This window comes from Ahaetulla prasina, chromosome 2 (assembly GCF_028640845.1).
Source record: "Ahaetulla prasina isolate Xishuangbanna chromosome 2, ASM2864084v1, whole genome shotgun sequence".
Classification (NCBI taxonomy): Eukaryota; Metazoa; Chordata; class Lepidosauria; order Squamata; family Colubridae; genus Ahaetulla; species Ahaetulla prasina.
In genome coordinates, this window is record NC_080540.1 from 293,093,558 (window position 1) to 293,105,910 (window position 12,353).

Consider the following 12,353-nt stretch of genomic DNA (forward strand, 5'->3'; position numbering starts at 1 on the left):
GGGGGCCAGTGGGTGGGCAGGGCTACATTCAGTGTATAAGATGCACCTAAATTTTCACCCCCTTTTAGGTGGGGAAAAAGTGCATCTTATACCCTGAAAAATACTTGTTTTGTTTACTTCATCACCCAGAAGATTCCTGACCAATTGGGGGTGGGTGGGTGTCGACCTAGTCTTCTCCTCTAGGAGAAGAACTAATGGATGAAATTAAAAAGAGAGTCAACCTATAAGGAGAAATATCCTGACAGTAAGAACAATTAATCAGTGGACTGGATTAACAGAATAACATTATAATACGGCTGAAAGAGACCTTGGAGGTCTTCTAGTCCAATCTTCCCCTCCTATACTATTCCAGACAAATGGTTGTCCGATATCTTCTTAAAAACGTCCAGTGATGGAGCACCCACAACCTCTGGAGGCAAGTTATCCCACTGATTAATTGTTCTTTTGCCTCTAGAGCAGGGGTGAAATCCAGCAGGTTCTGACAGGTTCTGGAGAACCGGTAGCGGAAATTTTGAGTAGTTCGGAGAACTGGCAAATACCACCTCTGACTGGCCCCAGAGTGGGGTGGGAATGGAGATTTTGTAATAATCCTTCCCTCAGGAGTGGGGAGGGAATGGGGATTTTGTAGTATCCTTCCCCTGCCACGCCCACCAAGCCAAGCCACGCCCACAGAACCGGTAGTAAAAAAAAAATTGGATTTCACCACTGCTCTAGAGGTTGTGGGTGCTCCAACTGTGGAGGTTTTTCAGAAGAGACCGGACAGCCACTTGTCTGGAATGGTGGAAGGTCTGGACTAGAAGACCTCCAAGGTGAGGAGGAGGTCTCCTTGGGCCGGTTTAGCTCACGCTGGTAAAGCCTGTTATTAAGAACACAATAGCCTGCAATTACTGCAGGTTCGAGCTAGCAGGTTGATGTCTTCCATCCTTTATAAGGTAGGTAAAATGAGGACCCAGATTGTTGGGGGGGCAATAAGTTGACTTTGTAAAAATATACAAATAGAATGAGACTATTGCCTTATACACTGTAAGCCGCCCTGAGTCTTCGGAGAAGGGCGGGATATAAATGTAAAAAAAAAAAAAAAAAAAAGGTCCCTTCCATCTCTGTAACACTGTTACCCCTGTTACTATGTGACATTGTCTTCACCTTTTGACCAAGTTTAGATAAAGTGAGACTCTGTGAAGCGCTCAGGAATTCCTTCCCCTACCTCACTTCTTAAAAAAATGTCTCTCTCTTTTTTTTTTTTTTTTTGCATTTATATCCCGCCCTTCTCCGAAGACTCAGGGCGGCTTACACTATGTCAAGCAATAGTCTTCATCCATTTGTATATTATATACAAAGTCAACTTTTATTGCCCCCAACAATCTGGGTCTTCATTTTACCTACCTTATAAAGGATGGAAGGCTGAGTCAACCTTGGGCCTGGTGGGACTTGAACCTGCAGTAATTGCAAGCAGCTGCTGTTAGTAACAGACTGCATTTGTCTGTTGAGCCACCAGAGGCCCTTTTGAAAAGAAGAAACATCCCTTATAAAGAAACAAAAATCCATGTTTGGCAAGAACCGTATTTATTAAAAAAATGGGGGCTCGCAGCAATGATTTAATTTTAGAACTGCCCTAGGCCAGACTCGGAGAAGTCCACTGGACAGCAAAGGTTTTATGATTAGACAGATGCGATGGCTCAGGGGCTAAGACGCTGAGCTTGTCGATCGAAAGGTCGGCAGCTCAGCAGTTCAAATCCCTAGTGCTGCTGTGTAATGGGGTGAGCTCCCGTTACTTGTCCCAGCTTCTGCCAACCTAGCAGTTTCAAAAGCACATAAAAATGCAAGTAGAAAAAATAGGGACCACCTTTGGTGGGAAGGTAACAGCGTTCCGTGCGCCTTTGGCGTTGAGTCATGCCGGCCACATGACCACGGAGACGTCTTCGGACAGCGCTGGCTCTTCGGCTTTGAAACGGAGATGAGCACCACCCCGTAGAGTCAGCAATGACTAGCATGTAAGTGCGAGGGGAACCTTTACCTTTACCTTATCATAGAGCCCATGTTACAGTGAGAAGCTTTTGATGGCAGCCATATCATCCTAGAAAAAGAAAGGGCTGCATTTAATGAGATCTAGACAGGAACTGCATTCAACACGCCTGCAATCCAGAGGTGAAATTAAAAAAATTCCCCTACCGGTTCTGTGGGCGTGGCTTGTTGGGGGGAGGTCATGTGACTGAGTGGGCATGGCCAACTCAACATCACTCACATCGAGGGGCTCCTCACCGTCCCCTCCCATCCCAGCCACTTCTTCACACGAATGGCAGGAAAATGGGGAGGGGAAGTTAGCATTCCCTCTGCTACATTTAACATTGAATTCTGTAGAATATCGAGTGGCCGGAAGAGGTGACCGGCGACCGGCTGGGCGTGGGTGGGGCCAAGGAGGGGTAATTACTACCGGTTCGGCGAACTGATGCCCATAATTCCTAGCGGTTCGCCTGAACCAGTCCGAACCGGTAAGATTTTACCCCTGCGGCAATCTCTGAAGCGCCACTTTTGAATCAGATCAGAGTGGGATTCTGCTGGTTCAAACCGGTTTGGACAAATTGGTAGCTCTGACGATCAGCTGGGAGAAAACCGGTTTGCCGCAACAATCAGATGGGCCCACCCGTGCTATTTTCCTATCTTTATCTTCTCAGCTGATTCGCGCGGCAGAGCAGATTGCTGTGCTTCGGCTGTGTTTCTTCTCCGAAGAAACGGGGAAGTGAAGATTTCCTCAAACTGAGCACATGCACTATCACCAAACCAGTTGTTAAACTGGGAGGTTCCCACCACTGAATCAGATCGCAAGCACAGGTTTCAAAATCCAAATGGAGATACAATGGTTCCAAAGACTGTCGATCCCACATTTCTCAAAGAGAGACCTCCTGCTTCCGTCTCCTTCATTTACCTGGTCTAATATTTTCCATGATGGGGCCCTTGTCTCTCCAACTACATGGATGGTTGTTGTTGTTAACTTTTAGACTGGCGGCACTTCGGGAATCCCAGCAAGTGGCTTTCAGTAGCGAAATCCTGGACACTCTGCCAAAACTTTATACCAACCGAGAAGAACAGGTTACTCTTCACCTGGAATGTCGGGGTGGATCTGGTAAAAGTTGCCACGGAGCGGCTCATGTCACAATCCAGGTTAGAACAGAAGTCCCCGCCTCTTTCTCTTTGAGGGTATCAACCTGCCCTCCCTCTAATGTGTGCCTATTCTGGCACACAAAACCCTATTCACAGGGTTTTGGGTTTTTTCGCATGGGGAGGAGGGGGTCCTGGAGTTTCTACAACCATTGGGCTAGAGCCGTGATGGTGAACCTACAGCACATGTGTTGGAAATGTCATGCAGAGCCATCTCTCTGGGCGTGTTAGCCGGCGCCTGTTTCTCTTCCGGGTTCCACCGCGCTGGCCAGCTGGTCTTCACACACGTGAGAGCACTGGAAATCAGAAGATCAGCCGCCCAGTGTGCATGTACGCGCTGGGAAGATGATCTTCTGATTTCTGGCGCATGTATACGCACCGGCCACCTGGTCTTCCAGTTTCTAGCATGCATGCGCACGCAAAGACCCAACTGGCCAGGGTCTTTGCGAGCCGGAAACTGGAAGGGCGCGCACCCCCTCCTGTTTGCCGAAAAGATTCGCCAAAATGGGCTAGAGGGTTGGTGATGGAAAGGACTGTGCTTCCTGACTTATACAGGTAGTCTTTTACTTGGGATCATCGCTGAGCTTAAAATGTCTGTTACTAAGTGTTCGTTGCGTGACGTTTGTCCCATTTTACCACCTTGCTTGCCCCAGTTGTTATGTGAAGCACCGCATTGTTAAGTTAGCAACACGATTGTTAAGTGAATCTGTGTTCTGTCCTCCTCCGCCCCTGTCTGAATGATGGCTTAATTAGCCGGCACTATCAGCTCTGGCGACAAAAGAGTCAGCGTCTGCCAAGAGCCCTCGTTATTTTCCATGACGCTGGTGAGTCACAAACTTCAGCTCTAGTAAATCAGTGGATTTGCCTGTTACAAAGAGACACACCAGCTCTCGCTGCCTTTTATATCCTGTGGGGTGTGGCTCCATGACTCAGCACTTCCTAGGCCTGCTCCACCCTTACTTCTGTTGTTCCCTCCTCTCCTGCCTACGAAACTAGGGTCCAGCCAGGCCTGATTGCCATCAGCTGGGTCTGGAGGCGTGGCCTGGGGGGGAAAAGAGTCAGGGGATGGAGGCCTCGTTATCTCTTTCACCTGGCCTGCTTCTGGCTCCTGGAGCTGAGCCAGGGAAGCCGGTGCTCCCGAGGTAAGTCCTGACGGCCCTTTCCCCTCCAAGTCACTTTCTGGCAGCAGGGCCGGCTCCGAGTCACTTTCTGGCAGGAGGCCCGGCTCGGGGGGCGCAAACGCAACAATCTGGCTTCCCCGTTTACATTGTTTGACAGAAGGTCATACAGGGTGTTCATATGATCTGAAACCATCATAAAGATGAGTCAGTTGCCAAGCATCTGAATTTTGATCATGTGACCACGGGGGATGCCTGCAATGGTTGTAACTCTGAAAAACGGTCTTAAGTCACATTTTTCAGCACCGTTGTAACTTTGAACGCTCACTAAACAAACTGTTGTAAGTCGGACTCCCTGTAATTCCTCACTTCCCAAAGGAAATTCTGTTCTAATTCCCTTTTTTGCCTCTACAATCAGAAATGAATGTTGGCGGGGTAGCTGTTGCAAATCTAACATCATAACTGCAGTTGATTTATTGGAGTGTTCTAATACTGAGTTAATTTATTAGTCGAGTGCAAACAACGTATTCTCTCCATTTTTAGTTCGAGGGCAAACACAAAAATGAAGCCGTCAGCCAGCAACTGCACATTTTGGAGAAAGAAACGAAGCACCTGCAGGCAGAAGCTGCTCAGATGCCTCCGCTGACTGTCGTAGGAGCCGCGGTCTACGTGGAGAACTTCATAACGTGAGTTGTGTGGTTTCCTCTCTGCCCCCAAAACCTTGTCTTGCGTGTGTTTCTGATCCTGAGGAACAGCTATACCACTTAGGCTTATATCTAAGTCAATCTATTCTCCAAAGCACCTGAGGGTAGAACAAGAAGCAATGGATGGAAACTAATCAAGGAGAGAAGCAACCTAGGACGAAGGAGAAATTTCCTGACAGTTAGAACAATTAATCAGTGGAACAACTTACCTCCAGAAGTTGTGAATGCTCCAACACTGGGAGTTTTAAAGAAAATGTTGGATAACTATTTGTCTGAAATGGTGTAGGGTTTCCTGCCTGGGCAGGGGGTTGGACTAGAAGACCTCCAAGGTCCTTTCCAACTCTGTTGTTATTATTATTATTATATACCGCTTCGCAGTGCTTTTACAACCCTCTCTAAGCGGTTTACAGAGTCAGCCTGTTGCCCCCAACAATCTGGGTCCTCATTTCACCCACCTTGGAAGGATGGAAGGCTGAGTTCAACCTTGAGCCTGGTGAGATTCGAACTGCCAAATTGCAGGCATCCAGCAGTCAGCAGAAGTAGCCTGCAGTACTGCACTCTAACCACTGTACCACCGTGGCTCGTAAGAATAAATAATATTTTAATCTGGGAAGAGGGGGAGGAACTTCCTACGCTTGGCAACAAGGAGGAAAGAAATGTAATGAACATAACAGATGATACTTGGCCTCAACAGCAGTAACTGCGAGAGGGATCTTGGAGTCCTAGTGGACAATCACTTAAGTATGAGCCAGCATTGTGCTGCAGCTGCCAAAAAAGCAATTCTAGGCTGCATCAATAGAGGGATAGTATCAAGATCATGTGCCATGGTGGCACAGTGTTTAGAATGCAGTATTGCAGGCTAAGTCTTCCCACAGCCAGGAATTCCCTGCAGTCCTGCACTCTAAGCACTGCGCCACCTCGGCTCTTAGAAACCAGGTGCCCAAAGTGCTTTTTTCAAGAGGCAACTGTACAAAATGTTTTGAAAAAGAAGATAAAGTTCCTGCCGCAATTTTTTTTGTTGGGAATTATTACGGATTGTACAGTAATTGAGACTAAATTGATTTTAAATCTAATAACAGCAGCAAGATTACTAATAGGACAATACTGGAAGAAAAAAGAAGTACCTACAATAGAAGAATGGATATTGAAGGTTGCCAATTTGGCTGAGATGGCGAAGAGATCAGCCTTTTTGAAAGACAATACGCAAGAAAGATACTTAAAGGAATGGAAAAAATGGATTGACTATATTCAACGTAGATATCAGACTAAGAGTTATCAGACTGTTTTTGAATGATTATGATGTATTATTTTTGATTGTTTTCGGGGGAAGTTAGGAATTGATGATTGTAGGGGTATAATTAAGTTGGGATGAAAATTTTTTAGCATATGTTTGTTTTATTTTTAACTATACCTTGTGCTCATTCTGGGAAGTCGGGGGGGGGAGGGGGTTGTGAAGGGAGGGGGAGAGGGGGGGAAGGGGGGAAAATTTTGTAAAACTTTTTGAATTAAAAAAAAAAAAAGAGGCAACTGGACTTTCTTGTTTTTTCCTTTGAAAACAATTCACTTCTCATCCAAGAAGCTTCTTTATCTCTTGGTGGGCAATGGAAGGATTTATATTCCTTGCAGACAGCTGGTCATTTGCATTCTTTTAAAGGGTCGTTGAGGCCACTTGGAGATTAGGGTTAGGGTTAGGGTCAACAGAGAAGAGAGTGAGATGCAACATCATTTATCTCCAGGCTACAACATATTCCTTTCAGCAGTTCCAAGAAGGTTCCACAACCATTTGTGCTATTCGGGTGACGCCGAGGACACAGGTAAACTCCCAAGTGGCCTCAACGACTCTCTAAAAGGATGCAAATGACCAGCTGTCCGCAAGGAGTATAAATCCTTCCATTCCCCACCATCCAGTCAGAGCTGAAGAAGCTTCTTGGATGAGAAGTGAAACACCTTGAAAGAAAAACCAAGAAGTCCGGCTGCCTCTTGAAAAAAATAGCTTTGGGACAACCATGACCTGGATGACTGAGAGTCTCCATAGACAATGGAAACCAGAGTTTGCAAAAGTTCGGTCCCAATTTCTCAGAAACATCCAATATTTAATATGGTGTCTTGTGCATCCTCTAGTCCAGGGGTGTCCAAACTTGGTCCCTTTAAGACTTTTGGACTTCAACTCCCAGAGTTCCTCAGCCAGCTTTGCTGGCTGAGGGACTCTGGGAGTTGAAGTCCAAAAGTCTTAAAGGGACCAAGTTTGGACACCCCTGCTCTAGTCCAACCACAAGACACCATTTTTCAAGCAGGAAACCTATACCATTTGAGACAAATGGTTGTCCAATCTCTTCTTAAAAACCTCCAGCGACGGAGCAACCACAACTTCTGGAGGCAACATGTTCCATCGATTCATTGTTCTACCGGTCAAGAAAATTCTCCTTAGCTGAACTTCATTATCCATTCATTTTGTGAAAGCCCATTCAAGCTCTCAGGGTTTTGATTATGGCAATAATTTGCAGGCAGTCCTCAATTTATGACTGTAAGGGAGCTTATCCATCATGGGTGCCCATGTGATTCATCTGAGTTTGCAACCTTTTTTTGTGGTAAGGTGGCTGCTGTGGTATGTTAAGCAAACACAGCGGTCGTTAAGTGAACTCCTGGTTTGCTAGGAGGCCGGTTGTATCGTAAATCTGAAGTAGATGCTAAATCTTACCACTTAATAATAATAATAATAATAACAGAGTTGGAAGGGACCTTGGGGGTCTTCTAGTCCAACCCCCTGCCTAGGCAGGAAACCTTACACCACTTCAAACAAATGGTTATCCAACATCTTCTTAAAAACTTCCAGTGTTGGAGCATTCACAACTTTTGCAGGCAAGTTGTTCCACTCATTAATTATTCTGACTGTCAGGAAATTTCTCCTTAGTTCTAGGTTTCTTCTCTCCTTGATTAGTTTCCACCCATTGCTTCTTGTTCTTCCCTCAGGTGCTTTGGAGAATAGTTTGACTCCCTCTTCTTTGTGGCAGCCCCTGAGATATTGGAAGATTGCTATCATGTCTCCCCTAGTCCTTCTTTTAATTAAACTAGCCATGCCCAGTTCCTGCAACCGTTCTTCATATGTTTTAGCCTCCAGTCCCCTAATCATCTTTGTTGCTCTTCTCTGCACTCTTTCTAGAGTCTCAACAACTTGACGGCATAATTTTATTTATGGTGCTAGTCCAAACCCTGAATAATATTACGGTTCTCCATCCTTTGCTTACGTGTTTTTTAAATCTCGATTTTTCTCCCTGCCACCAGAGATTTAATAAATATCTATAAGCTTCAGCCGACACCAAGGATTCAACGAATTGGCATTAGCCTGTTCTTTGCAGTGGTGGAATACGTGTGCGATGAAACACAGCGTCATCCCCCATCCAGACAGTTCTTCACTTCCTGTATCGAGGTCCTTGGCCAGGTGAGTCATCTGAGGTAGGATTCTCTCACACCGATAAAACCGAGTTATCTGTTGACGCCCATTTAGAATTCTGTGATGAATTACCACATTTTTCGAAGTATAAGACGTACCGGAGTATAAGACGCTCCTTAGTTTTTGGGGAGGAAAATAAGCAAAAAACTGATTGGCAGGTGGATCGGCCTCCCGGAATACCCCCAATCAGCTGTTCCCAGAGGTGAATTTTAGCAACAGGTTCCTTGGTTGTAAGCTCTGTGCCTTGCTTTATTTTGCTTTTTTTTTTCTGCCTCTGAAAGCCTCCAAAACAGAACTTCAGAAAATAAGCCTCTGAAGCTCCGTTTGGGGCTTTTTTTCTGAAGCTCCATTTGGGGATTTTTTTCTAAGCTTCATTTCTGATGCTTTTTTCAGCCTCTGAAACCTCCGTTTGAGAAGCTGGGCGGGGCTACATTTGGAGTATTAGATGCACCCAGATTTTCACCTTTTTTGGGGGAAAAAAAGTGTGTCTTATACTCCAAAAAATACAATATTTTAATAGGCCATGGAGAGCTTGTTACAGATAGGTGGTGTTGGAAGAAATATCCTTCTGGGTTCAGTTCCAAGTGGGGGAAAAAGACACTGGCAACATGGAGACTGCTAGGAAAGATGGTTTAATGGTGGACAGGATCACACGGTTTGAATTCCTGAGCAGAATAAGGGTCGAGATGCTGAGAGTCCCTGGGTTTTATACCCTCTCTGGCTTTGAACTTTCTGGGGCACAGGAAGAGTATCCTGATTGGTTGCTGTCAGAGGTCATAGCTAGTCTTGCTGGCTGATGTAATCTCCCCAGGTGCCATGTGGGGAGTTTTTGTTGCTAGTTGGGTCCTTTGTGTTGCAAATGGGATGCTGAAGCCTTAATGGCCCATTGACAAAGGTGGTAGTAGGGATAAATTTCTGCCTCTCTTTTAGGGGAAAATATTCTGCCTTTAGTATTCAGTATGCCTTTAGTATATCCTAAAATATTTCATTTTACTAGGAGGGGTGGGTTTCAACAATGAAACCATTCATTTTCATTGTTTATTTTCTAACAATGGGAAATAAGATATGTTTGATACTAAATAAATAAGCTATGTAGATAATTTTTAAAGTTGCCTTATTGGTAAAATTGAAAGAGGGAGGGCGGGAGGGAGGGAGGAATAATAGCAATAGTACTTAGATTTATATATCGCTTCACAGTGCTTTTACAGTCCTCTCTAAGCAGTATACAGAGTCAGCCTATTGCCTCCACTAATCTGGGTCCTCATTTTACTGACCTCAGAAGGATGGAAGGCTGAGTCAACCTTGAGCCCATCAAGATCGAACTCCTGATAGTGAGCAGTGAGTTAGCCTGCAATGCTGCATTTTAACCGCTGTGCCTCCAGGAAGGGAGGGAGGGAGGGAGGAAGGAAGGAAAAAAGGAAGAAAGGAAGGATAGCAATAGTAGTTAGACGTATATGTTGCTCTGTAGTGCTTTTACAGCCCTCTCTAAGCGGTTTACGGAGTCAGCCTATTTGCCCCCGGCAATCTGGGTCCCCATTTTACTGACCTCGGAAGGCTAGAAGGCTGAGTCAATCTTTTTTTTTTTCATAAAAAAGGTTTTATTTTTACAATCATGTCAAACAGCTCATCCAATGTACACTTATATACAATTAGTCGGGCTTGTCCAGTCACCACCCCCCTTTTTAACACTCTTCCCTCTTCTACCTTCTTCTACTGCGTTGAGTCAATCTTGAGTCCTGTCAGGATCGAACTCTGGCTATGGGCAGACTGAGCCTGCAATACTGCATTTTAACTTGACTTACAACAATTCATTTAGCAACCATTCGACGTTAAAGCGGCACTGAAAAAACTGACCTATGGCCATTTTTCACTCTTATGTCCGTTTGCAGCATCCCATAGTCACACAATCAAAATTCAGACTCTTGGCAACTGACTCATATTTACGACGGTCGCAGTGTCACAGGGTCACATGATCCCCTTTTGTGACCTCCAGGCAAGCAAAGTCCACGGGGAAGCGGGATTCACTTAATAACCGTGTGATTAAGTTAGCAACTGCAGTGATTCACTTAACAACTGTGGCAAGAAAGGTCGTAACATGTGGCAAATTTCACTGAATAACTGTCTTGCTTAGCAACAGAAATTTTGGGGTTCCATTGTGGTCATAAATTGAGTAGTGCGGTGGCCTAGAGGTGGAGCTCTCGCCTCACAATCAGGAGGCTGTGAGTTCGATCCTAGGTAGAGGCAGATATTTCTCTCTCTGGGCACGATGAGAATATATCTGCTGAATATAACTCTGCATTGGTGACAGGAAGGGCATCTGGCCAGTAAACACACAGCTCCATTCAGCTGCCTAGACTCCACCCTGCAAGGGATTACGGGGTCATTAAACGGCAAACATTGTGGTCATAAATTGAGGTATGGCCTTCAGATCCTTTTATCATCTGTGTTGCTGCTTCTGGCACACTTTTGAGGGACTCGGCATCCTGCAGAGACCCGGCAGCGTTGAATGTTGTGTGAACGAAGCCTCTCGTTCCAGGTGTTTATTGCCGGGACCAAGTCTGAATGTCAGCGGGTTCTACAAACCATTCTGAAGAACCGGAGACTTTGCACACTACTCTCCCCTTATTTCACTCCTGTGGCCTCTCCGGAGGAATTTGTCAACTTGTACTCGAAAGTTGTGGCTTTCCTGGGTGACGACAACAGCGATGTCATTTTCATGCTTCTGACGAAGGCAAGAGGGGGGCGGGTTTGCCATGTGGCTTTGATGTCTGAACAATTGATCTGGGAGTCTCACCCCCCACCCCCACTCCTTGAAAGCAATGCCTGGATTTTAAGGGTTTCGTGCTTCCCAGGAAGGTAATCAGGGGTCAGGATTCAGCCGGTTCGGACCGATTCGGGTGAACCAGATGCTAATTTTATATCTGGTTTGCCGAACCGGTAGTTGCAAGGACTGGCTGGCCCCGCCCACCCCACCCCTCCCAGGAGTCTCCCTGCAGCCCGTTTTGGATGCCAGGTAAGTGCAGCGCCCGTGCGGAGGCTCTGGGAGAGCGAAACAGAGGCCTCCCAGAAGTTTTAAGAAGTCTGGAAACGGGCCTCCGGAGGGTCTCCAGAGCTTGGAGGAGGCCATTTTTGCCCTCCCGGAGGCTCGAAAAAAGCTTGGAAAGCTTCTGGAGCTTGTGGAGGGCAAAAACGCCCCCCCCCTGCTGTGGTGCAGGAGCTGAGTAGGCCACGCCCACCATGGCCACGCCCACCCAGCAACAAGGCAGAGAACCGGTTGCTAAAATTTTTGAATCCCATCTGTGAGGGTAATAATTTGCCTTTTCTCTCAAATGGACTCAAAGCAGTTTCCCTTCATCTTATTATTAAAAAGGTCAACGGAACCGATGCAATATTTGGTTCAAAAATCAGAATTGTCAAACAGATCAGAAAGCAGCAAACAGTAATGTTTAGAAAGCTAGGCTCACACTCTGCTTCAGTTGTGGGAGCCAAGCAGGGTTCAGGCAGAAGCAAATCCCTCTGGATGGAAGTGTCCACACAAAAGCCAACCCAACCCAACCCCAACCCTCAACCCCAAACCCCAACCCCAACCCCCCACCCCAACAATCCAACCACAACCACAACCCAACCCAAACCCAAACCCCAAATCCCCACCCCGACAACCCAACCATAACCCAACCCAACCCAACCCAAACCCCCAACCCCCGACCCAACAACCCAACCACAACCCAAATTGTGTGACTATCAGCTATGCCTCAAGGCTTTCATGGAGTGGGTTTCATAACAATATCTCAGCGGAGTGATCCTTTGTTGTAGCATTATTAGGCTCTCTGTTGCTAATTTCTAATGGCTCATCTTCATATCTGTCTGTCTGTTCATCCATCATTCTGTTCATATCTGTCTGTCTACAGCCATCCATCTTGCCAT

The 12,353-nt window shown here is 46.1% G+C and overlaps 1 protein-coding gene across 1 annotated transcript in view; it reads left to right on the forward strand.

Annotated features, from left to right (window-relative positions):
• The window catches only part of EPG5 (ectopic P-granules 5 autophagy tethering factor), a 163,142-nt gene that overhangs the window by 109,604 nt on the left and 41,185 nt on the right, over positions 1-12,353 (forward strand). The window contains exons 27-30 of the mRNA XM_058171212.1: positions 2,997-3,159; positions 4,818-4,960; positions 8,261-8,417; positions 10,966-11,160. Coding sequence (XP_058027195.1) covers positions 2,997-3,159; positions 4,818-4,960; positions 8,261-8,417; positions 10,966-11,160 — 658 coding nt within the window. The remainder of the gene's footprint in view (positions 1-2,996; positions 3,160-4,817; positions 4,961-8,260; positions 8,418-10,965; positions 11,161-12,353) is intronic.